At 40.0% G+C, this 25300-nt stretch overlaps 1 protein-coding gene across 1 annotated transcript; it reads right to left on the bottom strand.

The window, feature by feature from the left end:
• Positions 1-15187: 15187 nt before the first annotated feature.
• Positions 15188-21014, bottom strand: LOC143534778 (signal peptide peptidase-like 3). Its single transcript, XM_077029189.1, has 14 exons — positions 20880-21014; positions 20019-20177; positions 19813-19924; positions 18888-19004; positions 18589-18746; positions 17664-17828; positions 17537-17571; positions 17291-17447; positions 17144-17197; positions 16937-17029; positions 16543-16685; positions 16236-16306; positions 15416-15499; positions 15188-15333 (listed from the first exon to the last, which is right to left on the bottom strand). Exons 1-14 carry the CDS (start codon positions 21012-21014, stop codon positions 15230-15232), a joined length of 1587 nt encoding a protein of 528 aa, XP_076885304.1. The 3' UTR covers positions 15188-15229.
• Between the last annotated feature and the right edge of the window lie 4286 nt (positions 21015-25300).

Below are 25300 nucleotides of genomic sequence, written 5' to 3'. Positions count from 1 at the left end.
TTCATTTCGAACTTCTCGAAGATCGCTTTGCCTTTAACAGCTCTAACGCACAAAGGTAAACCATATATTTGGGGCTCGAAGCAAGAAGAAGCCTTTCTAACGCTCAAGCGATTGTTGTGTGAAGCTCCTGTCCTTGCGCTAGCTGAGGGTAATGATGATTTTGTCGTGTATTGCGATGCATCCAACCAAGGTCTCGGTTGTGTTCTTATGCAACGAGCAAGGTTATCGCTTACGCATCAAGGCAACTCAAGGTTCATGAAAAGAATTATACAACTCACGACCTCGAACTTGGTGCAGTTGTATTTGCCTTGAAGATCTGGAGACACTACCTTTATGGTACTAAGTGTATCCTTTACACTGACCATAAAAGCCTTCAGCATATCTTTGATCAAAAGGAACTTAACATGAGGCAACGCGATGGAACGAACTCATCAGCGATTACGATTGTGAGATCCGTATCATCCTGGTAAGGCTAATGTGGTAGCCGATGCGCTCAGCCGAAAACCCTACCAGCTTAACTGTATCTTGCCGCGCACCCAGCTTCACTTCGCGCCGATTCAAAGCAACCTTGAATCGCGTATTCGTGACGCGCAGCGCGCATCCATCAGTAATGGTAACCTTCGCGCCGAGTTAGCGTGTGGCGCGGAAGCGCATTTTGTGCCTAATCTGAGTGGAATTCTCTGCTATCTTAATCGCATCTGGATTCCCTTTGATGAGAATCTTCGCGCTGATATCCTGAGTGAAGCGCACAAATCTCGGTATTCTATTCATCTGGCGCTGATAAGATGTACAAGGATTTGCGCATTACTTATTGGTGGCCCGGTATGAAGAAGGATATTGCTGTGTTCGTAGCTAGATGTCTGACTTGTTCTAAAGTGAAAGCTGAACACCAACGCCCATCTGGTTTGCTCGAACAACCAGAAATTCCTACGTGGAAATGGGAATGTGTAGCGATGGACTTTATTACCAAGTTACCTTTGACAGCAAGCAAACATGATAGCATTTGGGTAATAGTGGATCGTTTGACTAAGTCTGCTCACTTTCTGCCCATTCGTGAAAACTACCGTGTTGAGCAACTCGCGCAGCTTTATGTCAAGGAAATTGTCTGCCGCCATGGTACTCCTTTGAGCATCATATCCGATCGCGATGGCCGTTTTATATCCCGCTTTTGGAAATCTCTCCAATCTGCGCTAGGAACTCGCTTGGACATAAGTACGGCATATCATCCTCAGACTGACGGTCAGTCTGAGCGAACTATTCAAACTCTTGAGGATATGCTCCGATCTAGTGTTCTTGATTTTGGAGGTAATTGGGATTCGCACCTGCCTTTGATCGAGTTCTCTTATAATAACAGCTATCATTCCAGTATCGGTATGGCCCCATTTGAAGCACTTTAACGGTCGTAAGTGCCGCTCCCCGATTTGTTGGAGCGAAGTGGGTGAAACTCAAATCACAGGACCCGAACTTGTTCAAGAGACAACCGATAAAATCGCCAAGATCCGTGATCATCTGCTGACTGCCAGAAGCCGACAGAAGAGTTACGCAGATCGTAGGCGAAAGCCTCTCGAATTTCAAGTTGGTGGTCTTGTTCTCCTCAAAGTGTCGCCCTGGAAAGGTGTTGTCCGCTTTGGGAAGAAAGGTAAGCTTGCTCCTCGTTATGTTGGTCCATTCAAGATTCTCGCGCGTGTAGGAAAAGTTGCCTACAGACTTGACCTGCCGCCCGCGCTCAGTAATGTGCATCCAACGTTCCATGTATCCAATCTCAAGAAGTGTTTAGCTGACGAGAACCTTCACATTCCACTTGATGAAGTTCAAGTTGATGAAACTATGCATTTCGTTGAGAAGCCTGTTGAGATTATGGATCGCGAGGTAAAGCAAACCAAGCGCAGTCGTATCCCTATCGTGAAAGTTCGTTGGGAGTCCAAGCGCGGAGCCGAGTTTACATGGGAAAGGGAAGATCAAATGAAGATCAAGTACCCGCACCTGTTCTCTGCGCAACCTACTTCGAGATAAATTTCGGGACGAAATTTCTTAAAGTAGGGGAGACTGTGACATCTGCCCCGATCCGACCCGACCCAGGTACCCGTTTCTCTGACCCGATCTCTTTCTTTTATGATTTAATATTTATACTTATATTTTACTTTTAATAATAATATATATTTTCCTTCCCCGCCTCTCTCTCTCTTTCTTTCCGCCATCCCGTCCCTCTCCTTCTCTCTTTCCGCCTTCTTTTCCCTCTTGTCGCCGTCCCGCCCTTAAGCCTTGTTTCCCTCTTTTTCTTCTAACTCTTTGCTTGTCCTTTGTTCCTTCCCGCCTAAGGTTGTCTGCGCAGCTCCACGCGCCAGACCCCTTACAAGGAATCCTGCGTGAAGACCACCTGTTTCAGCGATACGCGAGACGAACTCTTCTCGCAGCGCGCTAAGAATTGTAATTCTTCTCGCAGCGCGCTAAGAACGGTAGTTCTTCCCGCGACGCGCTAAGGATTGTAGTTCTTCTCGCAGCACGCTAAGAATCGTAGTTCATCCCTCGACGCGCGAAGAATTATAGTTCTTCCCGCGGCGCGCTAGGAATTTTAGTTCCTCCCGCGGCGCGCTAAGAAATGTGATTCTTCCCGCGGCGCTCTTAGAAATGTAGTTCTTTCCGCGACGCGTTAAGGTTGTTTCTGACTGCCTTCGCGCTCGCGCTCTCTTGACCTTCTGTGTCTGCCTTCGCGCTCCAGCCTTCTCGCGCTGAACCCTTTGTGTTTTCTTCTGTTTAATCTAGCCGTTGCTTTTGTGTTGTCTTATCTTTTGAGCTGTTGACCTAATCTGCTTTATGTCTGAAAAGTTACTTTCGGCGCAGCATGCGCACCAACCCCATTGGTTGGCAGAAAAAGTGACTGACATTATCTTTTGAGATCTGCTTTTTCCATGCTTGACCAGAACCTTTATCTGACCCGCCCATGCTTTTTACTGTTCCCTGTCAGCTTTATCTTGCCTCTGCAGCTGCCATATCTTTCCATATCTTTTGCTTTTGGATTCTTATGCTTTTTGATATCTTTTGCTTGATCCTGTTAAAGATCCTTTCCCCTTTTCTAGGGATTATGTCTCCTAGGGTTTTCCTATATATAATAGTAATATTTTCATAACACTACACACACAAAACACTTAATCTCTCCTGTTCTCTTGCCCCTTGCTCTCTCTGCCGTCTTCCTCTCTGCCTCCGTCTTCCTCCCTGTTCTGCCCTGCTTTTCCGGTAATATATATATATTATATATAATAATTTACTTATTAATTAGGCTAACTTATAATTAAGACTTAAATCAATTCATTAAAACAATAATCTTATTTATAGGTTAACTTGTGCTTGTTTAAAGTTGGTTCTTGCCTTATCTTACACCACATCGTTTATCAAGTGAGTAATCTCGTACCTAATCCCTTTTTGCTTTTAATGTTTTGGGATGTTCATGTGTTCATACAAACTTAGAGTCTTAAACTTGTTTATGAACTTTAGTCGCGCAGTATCCCATGTGTTGAGGATGTAGACTTGGCTGTTTATTTGTATGTGTGGATCATTAACCGTCTTGTCGGTCTATTCCGCAGTTCTCATGGTACCATTAGATGAACACGGGAGAACTATCGTTTATGATTTTCTCTTTTGTTTACACATGCACAGTTTGTCTTGTTTGTGAGCTCAATTGTGAGCACTGGCAGTCTTATGAATCTTAGAGTTGGTCCCGATCAGATTACACCCTTGTTGAAAACCAGACATACACATGTTGCGCGCAGATTTATTGTTATCTATTATTATCTATTAAACTTGATTTCTCACCAACACGCAAGTGTTTGACGTTTATTTTAACACATGTTCAGGTTTGCAGTAGCTGTTTTGGAGCTTGTGGACACGTAGGAAGTTTTCTTTATTTTGGACCTAGATTAAAATGTATCAAGACAAGTTATTGTTGTTCGAGTATTTTGCCTTATAATATATTGATTTATGTTGATTTATATTATTTGTGTTTACCCTGCGCGTGCGCGAATGAATGTATTTATTAAATATTGACACCCAATAGTGTCACGAGTAATGAAACAATATGTGGCGCCCCGATGTATAATCCGCCTTTGGTCGGGGTGTTACACAGAAACCCAGTTACCCTCTCTGACGCCATCGAGTTGGCCGCTGTGCTCAGCGACAACCATGTCAGAGCAGGAACCCTGTTCCTGCGGGGAACTGAGAAGACCAAACCCACCAAAACTGTCCCTGAACCCGCAGAAACCAAACCAGAACCCTCAAACCATAACCAGAAACGTAGGCGCAGACAAGTCTACGCGCTTACCAGCCCGCCCATAGTCCAGCAACCCGCCTACCAACCTCTAGTATACGCGCCTAACCCACTGTCAGCCTACCCAACTCCCCCTGTAGTCCACAACTATGCCCTAACCAATCCCGCACTCCCTGCCCCGCCAACTAAGAAACCCTACACAGGAAACCACCCCTTTTGCCCAACCTGTAGACTCCACCACCCACCTCAAGTCCCATGTCGACTTTGTAACCGATGTGGCCGCGCTGGTCACCTTGCAGAAAACTGTAGAGTCCTTCCCGCCAATCCAATTGCGCCAACACCACCAGTCTACCCGCAAAACCCACAACCAATCTACCAAAACCCCCGACCCAGATCGTGCTTTAACTGCGGTGATCCCAGTCATTTCCGGAACGCGTGCCCGAGACTACAAGTTCAGATTACGCAAGCGAATCCGGTGAACCAGATTTCGAACCAAGTGATGCGTGGACGAGCTTTTAACATAACCGCGCACCAAGCGCAAGCGAATAATGACGTAGTTAATGGTACATTTTTTCTTAACGGATTTTATGCTTCTGTACTTTTTGATACTGGCGCCGATCGAAGTTTTATTTCTCGCGCGTTTGAGCAGAAGCTTGCGCGACCGCGCAACGATTTAAAAGAAAATTTTTCTGTTGAATTGGCTAATGGTGAAACTGTTTTAATTAACTCCGTGATTAAGGATTGCACGCTTAACCTTAACGAAAACGATTTTCTGATCGACCTCATCCCCATGCCTCTTGGAAGCTTTGATGTTATTATTGGTATGGACGGGCTCTCGAAGAATCGCGCCGAAGTTATTTGCGCCAAGAAGTTGATTCGCATTCCTCGAGAAAATGGTGATCTTCATATCTACGGCGAGAAACCCTCCAGTGGTCTTAAGCTTATGACTTGCGCCGAAGCCCGAAGGCTCATGCGGAAAAGGTGTATTGCATTCTTAGCCCATGTGGTTAAACCTGCTGAAGAAAAGAAGCTTCGCGATATCCCCGTTGTGCGTGATTTCCCTGAAGTTTTTCCTGATGATCTTCCTGGTATCCCTCCCGTTCGTGAAGTCGAGTTCCGTATTGATCTTGTCCCTGGTGCTTCCCCCGTAGCTAAATCTCCTTACCGTCTTGCGCCCGCTGAGATGCAAGAATTGGCAAGCCAACTTCAAGAGTTGACCGCTAAGGGATTCATTCGCCCTAGCTCTTCGCCCTGGGGTGCTCCGGTGTTGTTCGTTAAAAAGAAAGATGGTACGTTTCGCATGTGTATCGATTACCGCGAGTTGAACAAACTCACCATTAAGAACCGGTATCCCTTACCGCGTATTGACGACCTCTTTGATCAACTCCAAGGTGCCTCTTGTTTCTCCAAGATTGATCTCCGCTCTGGCTATCACCAGTTGCGCATCCGCGATGAGGATGTTCCGAAGACTGCTTTTCGAACTCGTTATGGCCATTTTGAATTCTTGGTCATGTCCTTCGGTTTAACCAACGCACCCGCCGTTTTCATGGATCTAATGAATCGGGTGTGTAGGCCTTTCTTGGATAAATTCGTGATTGTGTTTATCGATGACGTTCTGATTTATTCTAAGACCAAGGCCGAGCATGAGCAACATCTTCGGTTGGTATTGCAAAAGCTTAGAGCCGAGCAGCTCTTTGCCAAGCTCTCCAAGTGTGAATTCTGGTCGGATGAAGTACAGTTTCTTGGTCATGTTGTAAACAAGATGGGTATTCATGTCGACCCATCCAAGATTGAAGCAATCAAGAACTGGATTACGCCATCCACGCCTACCGAAATCCGTTCCTTTTTGGGCTTAGCTGGTTACTACCGGCGATTTATTTTGAACTTCTCAAAGATCGCATTGCCTTTAACAGCTCTAACGCACAAAGGTAAACCGTATATTTGGGGCTCGAAGCAAGAAGAAGCCTTTCTAACGCTCAAGCGTTTGTTGTGTGAAGCTCCTGTCCTTGCGTTACCTGAGGGTAATGATGATTTTGTCGTGTATTGCGATACCTCCAACCAAGGTCTCGGTTGTGTACTTATGCAACGAGGCAAGGTTATCGCTTACGCGTCAAGGCAACTTAAAATTCATGAAAAGAATTATACAACTCACGACCTCGAACTAGGCGCAGTTGTTCTTGCCTTGAAGATCTGGAGACACTACCTTTATGGTACTAAGTGTATCCTCTACACTGACCATAAAAGCCTTCAGCACATCTTTGATCAAAAGGAACTCAACATGAGGCAACGCCGATGGAACGAACTCATCAGCGATTACGATTGTGAGATCCGGTATCATCCTGGTAAGGCTAATGTGGTAGCCGATGCGCTCAGCCGAAAACCCAGCCAGCTTAACTATATCTTGCCGCGCACGCAGCTTCACTTCGCGCCGATCCAAAGCAACCTTGAATCGCGCATTCGTGACGCGCAGCGCGCATCCATCAGTAATGGTAACCTTCGCGCCGAGTTAGCGTGTGGCGCGGAAGCTCATTTTGTTCCTAATCTGAGTGGAATTCTCTGCTATCTCAATCGCATCTGGATTCCCTTTGATGAGAATCTTCGCGCTGATATCCTGAGTGAAGCGCATAAATCTCGGTATTCTATTCATCCCGGCGCTGATAAAATGTACAAAGATTTGCGCATCACTTATTGGTGGCCCGGTATGAAAAAGGATATTGCTGTGTTCGTAGCTAAATGCCTGACTTGTTCTAAGGTAAAAGCTGAACACCAACGCCCATCTGGTTTGCTCGAACAACCAGAAATTCCTACGTGGAAATGGGAAGGTATAGCGATGGACTTTATTACCAAGTTACCTTTGACAGCAAGCAAACATGATAGCATTTGGGTAATAGTGGATCGTTTGACTAAGTCTGCTCACTTTCTGCCCATTCGTGAAAACTACCGTGTTGAGCAACTCGCGCAGCTTTATGTCAAGGAAATTGTCTGCCGCCATGGTACTCCTTTGAGCATCATATCCGATCGCGATGGCCGTTTTATATCTCGCTTTTGGAAATCTCTCCAATCTGCGCTAGGAACTCGCTTGGACATGAGTACGGCATATCATCCTCAGACTGACGGTCAGTCTGAGCGAACTATTCAAACTCTTGAGGATATGCTCTGATCTTGTGTTCTTGATTTTGGAGGTAATTGGGATTCGCACCTGCCTTTGATCGAGTTCTCTTATAATAACAGCTATCATTCCAGTATTGGTATGGCCCCATTTGAAGCACTTTACGGTCGTAAGTGCCGCTCCCCGATTTGTTGGAGCGAAGTGGGTGAAGCTCAAATCACAGGACCCGAACTTGTTCAAGAGACAACCGATAAAATCGCCAAGATCCGTGATCATCTGCTGACTGCCAGAAGCCGACAGAAGAGTTACGCAGATCGCAGGCGAAAGCCTCTCGAATTTCAAGTTGGTGATCTTGTTCTCCTCAAAGTGTCGCCTTGGAAAGGTGTTGTCCGCTTTGGGAAGAAAGGTAAGCTTGCTCCTCGTTATGTTGGTCCATTCAAGATTCTCGCGCGTGTGGGAAAAGTTGCCTACAGACTTGACCTGCCGCCCGCGCTCAGTAATGTGCATCCAACGTTCCATGTATCCAATCTCAAGAAGTGTTTAGCTGACGAGAACCTTCACATTCCACTTGATGAAGTTCAAGTTGATGAATCTATGCATTTCGTTGAGAAGCCTGTTGAGATTATGGATCGCGAGGTTAAGCAAACCAAGCGCAGTCGCATCCCTATCGTGAAAGTTCGCTGGGAGTCCAAGCGCGGAGCCGAGTTTACATGGGAAAGGGAAGATCAAATGAAGATCAAGTACCCGCACCTGTTCTCTGTGCAACCTACTTCGAGATAAATTTCGGGACGAAATTTCTTAAAGTAGGGGAGACTGTGGCATCTGCCCCGATCCGACCCGACCCAGGTACCCGTTTCCCCGATCCGATCTCTTTCTTTTATGATTTAATATTTATTTATACTTATACTTTACTTTTAATAATAATAATATATTTTCCTTCCTTTTTCTTCTCTCTTTTCCTTCCCGCCGTCCCGTCCCTCTTCTTCTCTCTTTCCGCCTTCTTTTCCCTCTTGTTGCCATCCCGCCTCTTTCTCTCTCTTGTCGTTGTTCCGCCCTTAAGCCTTGAACCCCTAACTGTCCTTTGTTCCTTCCCGCCTAAGGTTGTCTGCGCAGCTCCACGCGCCAGACTCCTTACAAGGAAGCCTGCGCGAAGACCAGTTGTTCCTGCGATACGCGAGGCGAACTGTTCTCGCAGCGCGCTAAGAATTGTAGTTCTTCTCGCAGCGCGCTAAGAACGGAAGTTCTTCCCGCGACGCGCTAAGAATTGTAGTTCTTCTCGCAGCGCGCTAAGAATGGTAGTTCTTCCCGCGACGCGCTAAGGATTTTAGTTCTTCCCGCGGCGCGCTGTGGACTGTTCTCTGTCTGCCTTCGCCCTTGCGCGTGCGCTCGATGCCTTCTCGCGCTAAACCCTTTAAGTCTTCTGTTTAATCTAGCCGTTTACTTTTGTGATGTCTTATCTCCTGTGTTATTGACCCGACCTATCTTGTGTCTGAAAAGCCACTTTTGGCGCAGCATGCGCACCAACCCCATTGGTTGACAGAAAAAGTGACTGACATTATCTTTTGAGATCTGCTTTTTCCATGCTTGACCTGTACCTTTATCTGACCCTCCCATGCCTGTTTACTGTTACCTGTCAGCTTTTCCTTTGCCCCCTGCAGCTGCCATATCTTTTGATATCTTTTGCTTTTGGAATCTTTTGCTTTTTGGAGATCTTTTCCCCTTTTCTAGGGATTGTGTTCCCTAGGGTTTCCCTATAAATAATAATGCCATTTTCTTAACACTACACACACAAATACTTATTATCTTTCTCTTCCTTTGCTCCTTGCCGTTGTTCTTCCTCTGCCGTCTCCTCTCTCTTTGCCTTCGTCTTCTATCCTGTTCTGCCCTGCTTTTCCGGTAATATATATATTATATATAATAATTTACTTATTAATTATGCTAACTTATAATCAAGACTTAAATCAAATCATTAAAACAATAATCTTATTTATAGGTTAACTTGTGCTTGTTTAGAGTTGGTTCTTGCTTTATCTTACACCGCACCGTTTATCAAGTGAGTAATCTCGTACCTAATCCCTTTTTATTTTTAATGTTTTGGGATGTTCATGTGTTCATACAAACTTAGAGTCTTAAACTTGTTTATGAACTTTAGTCGCGCAGTATCCCATGTGTTGAGGACGTAGACTTGGCTGTTTATTTGTATGTGTGGATCATTAACCGTCTTGTCGGTCTATTCCGCAGTTCTCATGGTACCATTAGATGAACACGGGAGAACTATCGTTTATGATTTTCTCTTTTGTTTACACTTGCACAGTCTTTCTTGTTTGTGAGCTCAATTGTGAGCACTGGCAGTCTATGAGTATGAATCTTAGAGTTGGTCCCGATCGGATTACACCCTTGTTGAAAACCAGACATACACATGTTGCGCGCAGATTTATTGTTATCTATGTATTGTATTAAACTTGATTTCTCACCAACACGCAAGTGTTTGACGTTTTATTTTAACACATGTTCAGGTTTGCTGTAGCTACATTTGGAGCTTGTGGACACGTAGGACGTTTTTACTTTTGGACCTAGATTAAAATGTATCAAGACAAGTTATTGTTGTTCGAATATTTTGCCTTATAATATATTGATTTATGTTATCTCGTGTTTACGTTGCGCGTGCGTGAATGAATATATTTATTAAATATTGACACCCAATAGTGTCACGAGTAATGAAACAATATGTGGCGCCCCGATGTATAATCCGCCTTTGGTCGGGGTGTTACATGAACCATGTTTTTCCGACTTGGAAACACCGGCTAAGCAGCGCTTTTTTCCGGCCTATCTAAACTTGCGTTTTCCGGCCAGATCTAAACCCACTTTTTCCGGCCATATCTAAAACCGCGTTTTCCGCCCAGATCTAAACCCGCATTTTCTGGCCAGATCTAAACCAACACACCCCGTTTTTTTCCCCTTAATCAGTTTTGATTGCTAGCGGTAGTCGGAGACGGTAGTTGACCGGCGTTGGTGAGTAACTGAGGGGCAGTGGTGGTGCCTGATGATTGTGACCGGTGGTGGTGGTCGGCAGATTGAAAGAGAAAGAGAGCTGATCTTTTTTTTGTTGGTGGTAAGGTTGGTTATATTTGTTTATTTGAAAGGGCAATTTTGTCTTTTTAAGTGCCTTCACATTTCAATTCCTTTAACAAATGCATAACCAAACAAGATATCAATTTTCAATGGAATTCATTAAATTCCAATTCCAATTCCAATTCCATTTCCCATCCAAATTCCAATTCCAATTCCAATACAATCCACGAACCAAACGCACCCTTAAAGAATGTTAACAGTTAAAAATTGTTGATTGTTAACACAATTAGTAGAAAGTCTTTAGTAGAAACTTTATTCAGTTATGGGTGACGCGTAGTTCCTGAATAAAAAGTTTCAAGGCAGTGCAGTCACAGCTGACCATTTGCTACTAAAAAACAATTTGTGCTGATTAATGCTAGCATACTATTGAATATTACTGCATGTTTATTTCAGTTTGATGAATTGATACGTAAATTCAATTATACTAAAATGATCATAATAACACTAAATTCATCAACACAACTTAACCATTTTAGCTTCCATGGACAGTGGTTTTCATTAAACAAGCATGGAGAAAATTGTGAAATGATATCTGTAGAAGAATGTTTGACTCCTCTTTCATGTATGCATAACAAGGATCAATATTCACATGAATATAACTCAAGGTAATTTCATCTTCCTCCCATTTGATCGAGACTATATATATACATATATATGGGAGATTTCAATTAAAAACCCCTTTAAGTTTTAAGAACTCAAAAGAACTCAATGTAACGATTTTTTTTTAATTTTTTTACACATGCGTAATATATGTAAGTTACATACACGTAAAAAAATTACAGAATTTTTTACGCACCGAGTCGACTTTTTACACATGTGTAACAGACGTAAAAGTTCGTGTAACCACTTACATATTTATTCTCTCTCTTACTTTGACTTTTTTGTCAGATTTGATCTCAACCACATATTCCAATCAATTTAATTAAATGTGTGGCCTAGAATTAAGTTCTTAAAACTCAACATGGTTCTCAAAATATCTCTCCCCTATATATATATATATAGTATAGAATGAAAACTCATTTGAGTTGTGAAGACCCGTGAAAACCCTATGTAACATCGTTTTTTTTTCGCACACGTAATATATGTTGTAGCATTTAATACAAAACATCGAAACACAAAAAAAATTTGTTTTGATATTTTTTAACATTTCTTTACTAATTTTTTTATATGTTTTCAGGAGAGAGAAAAAGTTATATTTATGTTTACATTTTTTATTAACTTTAATTGTGGACCACATGATTCAAACTTTAATTAAAAACATGTGGTTGGGAATGGGTTTCTAGAGTTTTCACAACTCAAGTTGGTTTTTATTTTAACCTAACCCTATATATATATATATATATATATATATATATATATATATATATGGGAGATTTCAAATGAGAACCCCTTTGAGTTTTAAGAACTCGAAAGAACTCATTGTAATGGTTTTTTTTCGAACTTTTTTTACACATGCGTAATATATATAAGTTACATACACGTAAAAAAAATTACATAATTTTTTACGCACCGAGTCGACTTTTTACACATGTGTAACGAACGTAAAAGTTAGTGTAACCAATTATATCTTTATTCTCTCTCCTAGTTTGACTTTTTTGCCAGATTTAATCTCAACCACATATTCCATTTCATTTAATTAAATATATATATAGGGAAGTATAAAATGAAAACACACTTGAGTTGTGAAAACCCGTGAAAACCCTATGTAACATCATTTTTTTTGTTTATATATAATATATATAGGGAGAGGATCAAGAGAAAACTCATCTTTAGGGAGAAAACTTAAAAACTCCTAAAGAATTATTTTTAATTAAATATAAAAAAATATTTTCAAATTTCCGTTTTTGATATTATTCTTATATTTTGGTCCCCTTCACTCGAAAAAAATAAAAAAAATTAAAAATTAAAAAAAACCCGCTGTAATGCACATACGTATTACTGTGCGAAACCGTTGTATTACACATGTGTATTACTATGTATTTTTAAATTCAATAGTGTTTAGTTGTATATATTCAATACTTGTGTATTGAATATGTCTAGTAGTGTTGTATTATATTGAAAAAAAAATAAAAGTCGATGTAGTGCACATGCGCGTTAATGTTGTATTACACATACGTACTAATGTGTAATCGATGTGCGTATTAGTCTTATATTGCATATATACAATAGTGTGTATCAAATATGTGCAATAGTGTTGTATACTATGTAATACAAACACTTTTGCATACAAGCAATGCACACCATTACACATGTGCAGTACACCGACGAGGTTACCGACAAGTTTTTTTTTTGGGAACCAATAACAAAATATAAGAATAATGGAAAAAACAGAAACTTCAAAAAAAAAAATTTTTAAAAAAGTTAAAAATAGTTTTTAGGTGTTTTTAAGTTTTCTCTTTAAGAGGAGTTTTCAGTTTTCACTGGATCCCACCCCTAGGGGAGGGTTATAGTAAAAAGAAATAGTTTCCTAGGAAGACTAAGAATAAATCATAGCTATTGGATCATGTTAATCAATTATTGAGATTTAAAATTACCACAAACCGACATAGTTTCCTAGAATTACTCTTTCACCATTATAACCGACATAGTTTCCTAGAATTATTATTTTACCATAGGTTTTAATGCCAAATGTCAAGAAGTTATTGGTTCTTACCATTCCTATGAAACTCTTTATTCTTATGTGAACCCTTTTCCCCACCCCTATATATATATATGGGAGATTTCAAATGAGAACCCCTTTGAGTTTTAAGAACTCGAAAGAACTCAACGTAACGAGTTTTTTTTTTGCATATTTTTTTACACATGCGTAATATATATAGGTTACATATAGGTAAAAATTTACGCACCAAGTCGACTTTTTACACATGTGTAACGGACGTAAAAGGTTGTTTAATCAATTACATCTTTATTCCTAGTTTGACACATGTACGAACTCAATTCTTGTCACCAAAAACAGTCTATACAGTAAACCTGGTTTTCAAAATTATCAAAAAGAATCACCCTTTAAGCAAATGGTTACGTGTAGCACCTACGGTAGGGACAGATCCTTGGGTTTTGTACTTTGCAGAGCAAAGAGAAGATGGATGGTTGATGGCTAAACTGTATAAGTTTACTAGCGAAAGTAGAAATGCTGATCTTGAAACTATTTTTGAGAGCTTAGGGAGTTATGATTCTTCTGTGTTAGTGATAGATGGCATCCAGTTTCGGCCCATGGAGAAAGTAAGTAATTGTATTCATTCATTTACATGTATTTAAATAATTTTTTAATGAGAAAAGATTCAAACTTACCAAAGATGTTGCATAGGTGGACCATCAAGTGTAGGATGATCTGCAGAGAACTTTTTCTTTGGTAGTGGATTCCCAATCAAATATGATGAAGAGGTAAGTTTGATATTAATTAATTAATTAATTAATTAGTTTGCCAAAATTGAGAATGACGATGACCGCGGTATCTAATAAGTTCTACCTACTATAAATATAAATAGAATAGAAAAGATACAAAAAAAATATTACTATAATCAAATGGGTATAAAAACTTATTAGATACCAGTGACCGCGGTATTTAATAAGTTCTACCTACTATCTATGGTTCAGTTATCGGTCTTTGATTAACTAAAGTCATGAGCCATTTGAATGTTTCTGTTCCAGCATCATGTATGGAGACGAACCATAACGTTTAACTCGAAAGGTTTTAGTGCAGCCTGTATAACCATCATTTGCGACAGGTGGAGATGGAAAATATGTGTCATGAATAGTTCCTTGGCTGATTTTTATTTTTGACGTTTATTTTGCAACTGGTATTAAGATTGATATTTTTTATTTTGCATGTGACGAGTAGATTAGATTGTATTTGTTAGACTTGCACATGATTAAAGAAGTTAGTGATTTTTTCTGGAGCATAGATCTGTTTAACAAAAAAAAATTGCTATTTTCATTACATACACCCAAAATCAAATAAATTTATATATGGTGCTTCTTGCAGACAAAATCAAGGTTCATCAAAGTATATGGCGATGGCACAAATGAACTGCTTTCAACTTGGCCCCGAATCTGAATAAGCACATCATGATTGACTCTTGCAGCTATCAGCGAGCAGATCTCAGCACCTGCTGACATGGTAAACCTTCATAGAAGCTGGTTATATAGGCTATGATTTATGAACTTTAATCATTTTCAGATCCAGATATTATCTAATGAGAAATTGAAATTGGTTTAACTTTTTTGTTTCAGTCGTCTTTTGTCTCCAACAAATCAACTAGCAAGGATTTATTGATGCAGATGTCATGAAATCGAATTTAAAAGTCAAAACATTTTTGTGACTGCAGTTGAAGTTATCGTTTCTGTTCTTAGGAACTGTGTGCACTGAAACTAAGAGGTCTTGTGGAACTTAAATCTATATAACCAATTAATAAGACTATACTGCATGAAGTTTTGTTATAATAACTTAAAACATATTGTGATCAATCTATATAATCAGTAAATCAGGAACCGGTTTCGGTTGGTGAACCTGTTTTTTGTCCACCTCCAGACAAGAGTGCTCATAAATCAAAAAATAGACAGTTGAAACAACATAAAGTTATGTATGCAAAGAGTTTGATCCTATATACTGATTAAAAAAACGAATTGTAAGCACATTGCACAAAATATATATGCGTGTGAACGCACACACATGGTAACAAAGAAGCCAACGCTATTGAGACAATTGGAGCACATACATATGATACTAATCAAGCTTCCTCATCCGCAACCACAGTTTGCTTTGATTCACTCGCGTTATAATTCCAAAGCTCTTTCAACTCGTCTCTCACAAATCCCAATATGATACAAGCCCCTACAATAAAGTCGTAAAATATAGAAATTTAAGGATAAATAATTACATTTTTAACACAAACCCGTTAAAGTAAATGAAATACCTAGTGTACAAGGCACAAGGTAGAGCAACGCGGGTTGACCATGCCCATTCATCAAGTACAATGCCAAATATGTTAACAGTAGGCCTGCAGAAAGAAGAGGGTCAGGTCTAACTCTAATTAGTTCAACGCAAATTTAACAATGCACACCCACACATGTGCATGGGTCGGTTTGGATTGATCTTGGGCTCAAACTGAATCTTCAGTTTTTGAGTTTTTGAAAACTGTTCGTTTTGGTTTATTCGGCTTTCACATTGGGTTCGGTTTAGTTCAATTTGATTGGGCTTTGGTTTTCCTGTTTTGCCATTTGAGCTTGAAATTTTTGAGCCGACAAAAATGATCCAAAATAATGAATTTGGGCTTGAAACTTTGTATCTAACTGTTTTTGTTAATTAATGATTAGTTGATTATAACACATTCGAGCCTATAATTTTTGGGCTGCACCATTTATTGGTTTTTTAGAAAATAAAAAAAATATATAACCCATTAATCCAATAACAAAACTTGGTTTTTTTTGGTTCTTATGAGTTTTCAGTGCATGCAAAACTGAGACCGAACCGTAAATTCGGTTTCTGAAAAAGCATAAAAACCAAATCATCTGTTTTGAGTTGGGTTTGGCTTTTATGGTTCGGTTTTTCAGTTTTCAGTAAATAAAAAACCGAGAACTGCAAATTCAGTTTCTGAAAAAGCATAAAACCAAATTCTCTTTTTTGACTTGTGTAACTTGTGTTCAGTTATTTATGTTCGGTTTATCAGTTATTTCAGTTTCATGCACACCCCTACATGTGTGTGTGGAAGTTTATCAAACGGTAAGAATACGCACCGCACGCATATCCAATTGCCAACCAAAGAAAATACCCATCCTTCCATGTCCTCTTTTTTGCTTTGTCATACCTAATATAAATAGTCAAATGTATTAAATAAAATAACATAAACAATATTGCTTAGGTAATAATCTAATTTTCTTTCAAGGAAGTGACACAGTATCTTTTAACCATTTAACAACACTTTATGCCAATTTCAACCCATTTGACCTGCTACCCTTTTGGTCAAACAGGTCAAATTTACCACTACTATTATAGATATATATATATTATGACAAAAAGTATATTGTGCTTTAAAATGCATACCTAACAGTAAATGAAAGAAGCAGGCCCGGAAATAGAATATCACCGAAGCCCAAAACACTATATCCACCCCAAGGATCAAATAAGCGTGGAAACCTTAAAACCATTGGAATTGATTCTCCACTACTGCTATCACCTTGAGCAACCTGCATGCATAAAATAATAATAATATTAATAATAATAATAATAATACACTTTTAACCACAATTTAACATACAACTTGCATTAGGATACACGCATTTGGAGTGTAAGGGGGTAACAAAGGGGATAGTGGTCATATTGAAAATTGTAAATTAATGAAATGGGTTAATATGAAACTTAAAGTTAGGTTGGGTACATAAGATATCAAGTTTCCAGGGGTATATATGGAATGCCCCTTATATAATTTGTCACTTACTGAAATCATGACGCTATCATGAAAGAAAACAGGAGATATGAAGACCCAAAATATGTCATACATGAATGCACAACAAAGCAGCACAGTAGCCACCTGGAACAACATCATGCGAAATAAATAAATAACAATAATAATAATCATCATCATAACGATAATGATAATAATAGTAATAATAATAGCTATAATAGTGATAATAAACAAGTGTACCTTAATGTTGGGTAATTGAGCCAACTGTAACACTGCTATAATCAAACAAATTCCCTGTTGAAAAAAACTAAAATTCAAGAACCAAAAAAACTAAATGAAAAATAATAATGATAATAACAATAATAGATCGTTGTCAAATTAGCTTACAAGAATGTCTTGGCCGACCCATGCGTACGATTCCTTCCGGGTCCAAACCCAGAATATTGCAAATGCCATACAAAACAGAAACACCAATAGAGACATCACAGTTGTCGTCCCAAAAAAAGGCACGTTGACCGTCTTTTGACCGCACCCTCCACATTTACTGTGCAAGAAAAAAGAACAAATCAATAAAAGAAATATATTTGACCATCATTGACTAATCACCAACAATAAAACTCAGTTCTACATTACCTTTTTACCAGTGCCATTATACAAGAATGCATTCCCTGATGATAAATATAGTATAAAATAAGTATGTATGTAGAATTTTCATTGTGTTCATAAAATTAATAAAATTTCAAAAAAAAAAAATGGATACCTCAATAGCAGCAAGGCAGAAAAATACAATCAGCACCCAGATAAACCAAGATGACATAAATAAATAAAGCAGCACCAAAAAGGTTGATGCTGAAATGATAAATATCACAGCACTCATTGTACTCATCTCAATAATTTCATTCTCATCATCATCCTTGTGATTGGCCTGTCAAATTAAAGTAATTTCAAGTCATGCAAGGGTGTATATGTAAATTATGTATTTATGTATACATGTAATTATGTATTATATGTGTATAGGGGAGGGTTCTAGGTAGAATAAAGACACTTTGCAAAGGCAAAATGAATCATTCATTTTCTTGCGAGAATGTGCATAGTCCCCTGGGTGTAAATGACCAAAATGCCCTTCTACTTAACAGGAAAATCTAACAGAGTTAGTGAAAAGAACGAAAAGGATTAAACAATGAAACGTGTGGCCATGATATGACAACAAAAATGACTTGGTACTGATTTAGTTAAAGTGGCCAAACCTTAGGGATGAAAAACGAACTTAACACTTTAAAATGTAAGAAATGGTTGAAATACAATGTTTATCGTCTTTACTGAAAATCAACAAACAATATGAGCAAATTTTGTTTATATATAAAACCTACACCTTTGTAAGTCATGCATATGTAATAAATACAGCCTACACACGACTTACACGTGTAAACGGTTGAAAATTTTAAAATGCATATGAACAAAATTAGTTTTATGGTTTATCATGTAGACAACATACACGCTTTTTGTATTTCAGAAGTACAAATTTTAATATAACATATAAACCAGTGATCAAAATACTAAATGTTTACATCTGTTCTTTTTGTTCTTGCAATAATTTAGTATTTTGTAATGAACCTCACCATATATGTATATATATGTGTGTGTGTGTGTGTGTGTGTGTGTACTCAGAGGGATGCATTTACAACCTTTGGTGAAAGCTCGTCATAATTCCCATTTGCCTCCCCAGTTCTGGTGATCTCAGACCAAAGTGAAGCACAAACTACAGTTGCAACCGCCATCAACCATAAAAAGGCTGCCCCAGGGTCAATGATTGGACTTTCTGGCGCGTAAACTAGAAGTTCCACTATAATTACAAACAATAATAACAATAATCAATCCTAACAAATACGCGAAAACAAAACAATAAATACACTATTGAGACATATAACAAAATATACCACTATGTATAACCTTATTGATAAAAGTATGTTAATTAAATACTTACCTTTGCCTCCTTCTGATAAAGATTTATTCAAAGCGTCTCCTCCATGTTTTGAGATCATCACAACAGGGATATTTATGTCCAATGCAGTTTTTTTAGAGCAACTCATTTCCACAATATCTGCAAGAAAAACATGAAAAGTTATTTATAAAAATATGAAAAAAGTTAGAAAATTAAACAAAATACGGAAGTTCATAGACCTGTACATGAATCAAACGAACACAAACGAGTTCCATTTAACTTTTACCAAGCAAACGATCAAACCCGAACAGTTAAATTAACGAAGTTTTCTTGTTCGTGTTTGTTCGTTAAGAAAATAAATGTGTCGTGTTCGTGTTCACTTTTGTTTGTTCGTTAACAGTATAAACAAACAGTTCACAAAGGGAAACGAACGAACACAACTGAGCGTAAACCAATAAAAATTCAATGTGAACATCAATCTGTTGGGCCTAAAAATTTAAGAAAACTAGACTAGGGGCTGTTTGGTAGCCTCTTAACAGTCATTAAGAGGCTACCTCTTAATGGCTCATAACATCTGAATGGTTAAGAGGTAGCTTTAAGTCTGAATGGTTAAGAGGTAACCATTAAGAGGTAGCCTCTTAACCATTCAGACTTAAGGCTACCTCTTAACCATTCAGATGTTATGAGCCATTAAGAGGTAGCCTCTTAATAACTGTTAAGAGGCTACCAAACAGCCCCTAAATTGTAATGGGTGATATTTTAATTTCATAGAAGTAGACTAAATTATAATAGACCTAAAAAACAATGATAAATATGCAAACAAACGAATTTAAATGAACGAATGTCTACGAAAGATCATGTGTTCATGTCCATTAATTTAGCTAAATGAACAAACAATGTTGTTCGTGTTCGTTCGTTTATCAAATAAATGAATGTGAACAAACAGTTCATATTATAAATGTTGCACCTTCACTATCATTTATGACCACCAGTCCTGCTGCACCTGCCACCTGTGCCACGTCAGCCTTGACTAAATAATCACAGTCACCACGGCGGGCCAAGGCGGTAAAGCCAGATAACTGTTAAACAATTTGAAAATCTATAATTAGTACAACTTATTTTAAACGTTAAAAAGCTTGAATATCATGTTAAAGATCAGTAGAATATAAGCACCTCGGAGGATAAATTGGAACAACAATTTATAGGATTTGTTAATTTGACAGACTGTTTAACAAGCTCATTATCTGTTTTGGGGATTTTTGCACTGAATGTTGCACTTAGACCCTCTAATGTTTGTCCTTGGACACCATCGACCCAAATTTTGATCATCACCTGAAATATTTCCACATGAAATGCATATCAGTATATGTAACTTATAAATATGAATTAACATAATGACAATAAATGAATGAAATGATCACGTGGACTTTAATATAGTTTTATTTTGTAAAGAAATGTTAAGTATTGTTGTTGAAGGATAGGATAGGATATTATTATTATTATGGATCCTAGGGAGTGTTTGGCAAACTAGTGCTGAATCAATAAGAGGTCTAGTCTAACTAATTAAGAGGTAGCCTCTGAATCATTCAGCAGCATGTTGTTTCTGAAACTTAACCATTAAGAGGCGTAACTAAACAGACTCTTACCTACCTCTAACGGATTCAAAGGTTGCCTTTCATTAAGAGGCTACAAAACAGCCCCTTAAGTTGTTGTTATTTGTTAAGTGTATTAAATGTTCCAGTTTATGTCACCAAATAGGTAAATATCATCAAATAGGTTAACTGTGTTGGCGTTTGAAAAAACAAGACGACTAGCTTATCATGTCAGAAGATAGGTAACATGAATGATGCTAAGCAGTGTAACATGTTTATAAAGAGGGATGATTAACAACATTCGGAGTCAGAATAATAAACCTGTCTCTGTTAATTAGTTTTGTCCATTGGAATGAAACAGGCATAGATTCAGACAAAAGTGATGAAAATATCGATAAAACCCTAATAATAATAATAATTGAGAAAGGAAAGGAATGGTTACTGAAACAGATGCGTTATCGCAGAAGGTGTCGGTGTCGGTGGCGAATGCTGTTGGAGAGAGAATGAGAATGAGAATGAGAATGAAGAACAACAGAATGGCGCCATAAATTACTCTCAATTTTGGATCACTACTCATCGTATCCTTCCGTTTGCTCGTTGTTGTAATTGATTTCGAACTCTGCTTTTGTAAGAATGTATTGGAATTGAAGATCCGATTGATTGATTGATTGATATTAGAATGAAGATCGAGAGAGAAGAAGAAGAAGAAGAAGAAGTTGGTGTTCCTCCCTCTTTTTGTTTCACAAGTTCAACTCCGTTGACGTCCGTTTATTCTTTCTTCTTCTTTTTTAATTTTCCCAGTAAATCGTCCGTGAGGTTGTTTTATTTTTTTAGACAAAAATGTTTGAAACGTTGACGTTCTTTAGTGAAACAAATGGCACGATACATACTTTACATTTTGAATTTATTTCATGTTAAGTCTTTTGGCCCTAATCCAATTAAATTTTCTCATTAAATTTGATCACGTGCAGAGCACATGAGGGTAGTTTTGTAATTTTACAATTACTTTAATAGTGAAAACTAAAAATTAAAAATATTTAAAACTCTCTCTCTCTCTCTCTTTCTCTTTGAACATACATTAATCATCAAAATAAAATCCTCTTCCACTGCCGGATTCCATCCAATGTTCCGTTGTCTCCGGCTTGCCTAAACTCTCAACAGCAACCCTTATTTTTTTAACATTTGCATCGTAATTAACAAATGAAGAGGTAGGTCCCAGCAGAGCCCAGTTGGACCCGCAAGACTCACCTTAAACAGGGACGTCTGCGCAGAGACCAACTGGATCCGCAGGATCAACCATGCTCAGAGACGTAACGTCCTTACGCGCAGTACGCAAGCTGGTCCCGCAGGAAATGCCTCCCAATGGTGAAGGACTCCGCCTGTCCCCGCAGCCTCGGATACAAGCCATTAGGGAAGGCCACCCGCGCAGCATGGCTACACGCACAAGGCACTTAACTCTCCCCAGTGTCACCTGAAGGAATGAGCAAAGGCGGGAGGGGGAAAACTCCCGCCTAAATGAGCCAGTCCGTATGATGGAGGATCTTTTGTGTGATACCTGACGAGGTACAGACAAAAGATCTGACCAAGAATGCGACAGCTCACTGACAGCAGCATGGCAGACAGCACGCCACAGCACTGTGACCAATAGCCGCCGCCTACCCACCAACTCCTGCCATACCACGTGCCTAGCCTGTAGTTGGCAGAAGAGGAAGAGTGCACGACACGCCTGCTCTGTGTCAGCCGCTACCTATCCACCACTCACAGGCAAGGCACGTGCATAGGTTACAGTTGGTAGCGTGTTGGGCCGGCTAAACCCCTTGGAAACCTACCTTCGGCTATAAATACCCCAATGGTATGATCATCTTGGAACATCTTATCTTATCATATATACCTGATATCTGCTCTAGCAATCTCTTAATATACTTTTATATTTAAAGAGCAATCTAGTCTGATTCTCACGCCGGAGGGTGGTCACAAGGAGGAACCCCCCCTTCTCAGTGACGAGCTCACGGTGTCTGTTTTGCAGGTTATCAGAAGAACCATCTTCCAAGGGTCTAACCCCTCGTGGGAAACAGCTCTCCAACCCCCAGGTTACCAGTAATCTGCCCGGGGTCTGGTTAGTGTTTCTTCATTGGCGCCATCCGTGCATAAAGCTAGAACTTCATTTTTCTCCAGTTTTTTCAAACTTCTAGAAAGATGGTTAAAGAAACTCCGGTAACCACAACCCCAGCTACTGGAGGGAATACCGGCAACACAGTTTTTACAAACACTACCCCGGTTACCCAAGCCGGGGCAAGTGAAGTAAATTTTACGAACACTACCCCAGTTACCCAAGCTGGGGCAAGTGCAGTAAATAATCGCCCACTGGGATTCACCGATACCCAGTTTAAAAAACAAACAAGACTCCCCCGCCAAACTCTCGATGAAGTTAAGGCATGGGCGGAGGCACGACAAAAGGAATTCCAAGCTGAGTTGGACGAACGCTTGCGTTCCGTCCAACAGGCCGACGAATTCGAAGAATACTTGGACAATGACTCGGAGGAATCCGACTCCGACGCGAACCCTCGCCATAGGGCAAAAGGGAAGCGTAAGGAAACGGACTCCCAACCGAGAAGGCATTTTGGACAAGCCTTCAAACCAAAAAGCACAGGTGGAAGTTCACGAGACTTCTCCAAAACGTTCAGACCGAACGTTGCAAATGCGGGAACGTCCAAATTTGCAAGGGACATTGCGGAAGCAATTGCCCCAAAAAGTGCCAAACAAATGCCCAACATAGGCACTTATGATGGTATGTCCGACCCAGACGACCATTTGAACAGGTTCATAGCAGGGGCAACCGTCAGCAACTGGACGGAACCCACGTGGTGTTACATGTTTCAAATGACGCTGGTGGGGGCTGCTAGGGTTTGGTTTGATCGTTTACCGGTTAACCACATTTACGACTGGGCAGACTTCCAGCAGAAGTTTAGCCAACACTTCAGCCAGCAGCGAAAGTATACCGAGGAGCAATGGACAATCCTCAAATGCATACGGGAAGAAGATGAATCTCTGCCAAACTTCATCACTCGCTTCAACTCAAAGAAGTTAAGTTTGGGCAATATCAGCGAGGATCTTGTTCGCGCAGCCTTCATCCAGGGCGCGCAGGACCCAGAGCTTATCCGCACCCTAACGGGTAAAGATGGAATGCCATCCACATGGGATGGCATCATGACAGCAGCCAAACGCTATGCGGAAACGGAGAAGCAACTGGGTAGAGACCTTCCGCAGAGCACAAACCTTTACACCCAGAGGACGAGAGAGGACAACGTCCTCACCGCCCGATTGAACAAAAAACGGAAGCAAGGCATTTGGCAGTCAAGGGTAAACTTTGACACCTCATCCGGCTTACAGCACCGATTGGGTGAAAGGGATAATGTAAAGCTGCACCGGAACTCCAGATGGACGCCACTTACCAAAAGCGTCACTGACATATTTGCTACTGAAGAGCTCCCATGGCCAAAGCCTCCAGTAATCCGACATCGTCACGATGCTGATCGGAGCAAGTACTGTGACTATCACAGAACAAAAGGCCACAACACTGAAGAATGCATAGACGTAAAAGACATGGTCGAAACATTCGTCAGAGATGGGACGCTCGCACACCTCGTGGCGAAATAAAAGCTAAGCAGGCAGGCAGGTGCGTGTGGAACCATGGCTGGGGTAAACATGAATAAAAAATCAGCTTCAATATGGAGACTACATGCTGCGTAAAGAACGAGATCCCGAAACAGGTGCGTGTCGGCTCGATGGCACTCCTGTCCCAACATGGAAGGGAGTTCAATTACACAGTTTGCATGTAATCAATTCCAATTTGTACAGAAAAGGCCAAGAGTCACTTCTAATGGAAATGATTCTCTTTCAAACGTCGAAGCTGATGATTTACATTTATACTTTTGTACACACTAATATGCCGGTTTTCACCGCATAATTACAAAAAACGTCATTGCATGGGAAGGCGGTCCTACCCGCACGAACCCAAAAAGCATGATAAACCTTCACGCAGGTCAGTTGAAGGGGAAAAAAAGTTACCATATGAAAGTGCTGGTCTATCCGCATGAATCATTCGAGGGAACTGCACCAACCTATCAACAACCGCGCGTGGGACGGTTCAAAATTCTTAAGAGGAAAAGGTAAACCTATACGCAGGTCAGATATGGGTAAAGTTATGCCATCCTACTAAGTGCAAGTGACGGGTCTACCCGCACAATCACGAAAGAGGAAGCAAAACTTCACACCTATTATCAGCCACGTTCAAAGGTTAACTTATCCTCAACAGGCAAACCTTCACGCAGGTCAGTTGAAGGAGGAGTTCAATTATTCCATTAAATGAAAGTGCCGGTCTATCCGCATGAATCATGAAAGGAAAATGAACACTAACCTATCAACAACCGCGCGTCGAACGGTTAAAACTATCCAACACTGGTGACGGCATTCACATTACGTGAAGTCGTTGCGTGGGAAGGCGGTCTTACCCGCACGAACCCAATAACATGGCAAACCTTCACGCAGGTCAGTTGAAGGAGAAGAGTTCAATTATTCCATTAAATGAAAGTGCCGGTCTATCCGCACGAATCATGAAAGGAAGATGAACACTAACCTATCGACAACCGCGCGTCGAACGGTTCAAAACAAAATTCTTAAAAAGGTAAGAAAAACCTACACGCAGGTCAGGTATGGGTAAAGTTTTGCCATCCTACTAAGTGCAAGTGACGGTTCTACCCGCGCAATCACGAAAGAGGAAGCAAAACTTCACACCTATTATCAACCACGTTCAAAGGTTAACTTATCCTCAAAAAGTAAGAAAAACCTACACGCAGGTTAGAT

The sequence above is a fragment of the Bidens hawaiensis genome, unplaced genomic scaffold (genome assembly GCF_021521415.1).
Source record: "Bidens hawaiensis isolate Kalapana, Puna unplaced genomic scaffold, B.hawaiensis_p1.1 tig00010343_1, whole genome shotgun sequence".
Classification (NCBI taxonomy): domain Eukaryota; kingdom Viridiplantae; phylum Streptophyta; class Magnoliopsida; order Asterales; family Asteraceae; genus Bidens; species Bidens hawaiensis.
The sequence above is the reverse complement of the archived record's forward strand: the minus strand, read 5'-3'. Positions and strand labels throughout refer to the sequence as shown.

Coding starts and splice junctions, on each gene's coding strand:
- LOC143534778 (XM_077029189.1), bottom strand. CDS start 21,014: ATGAGTAGTGATCCAAAATTGAGAGTAATTTATGGCGCCATTCTGTTG. Junction 18,747..18,887: donor TTTATCAGAAGGAGGCAAAG/GTAAGTATTTAA, acceptor TTGTAATTATAG/TGGAACTTCTAGTTTACGCG. Junction 15,334..15,415: donor CCTTGTGCCTTGTACACTAG/GTATTTCATTTA, acceptor ACTTTATTGTAG/GGGCTTGTATCATATTGGGA.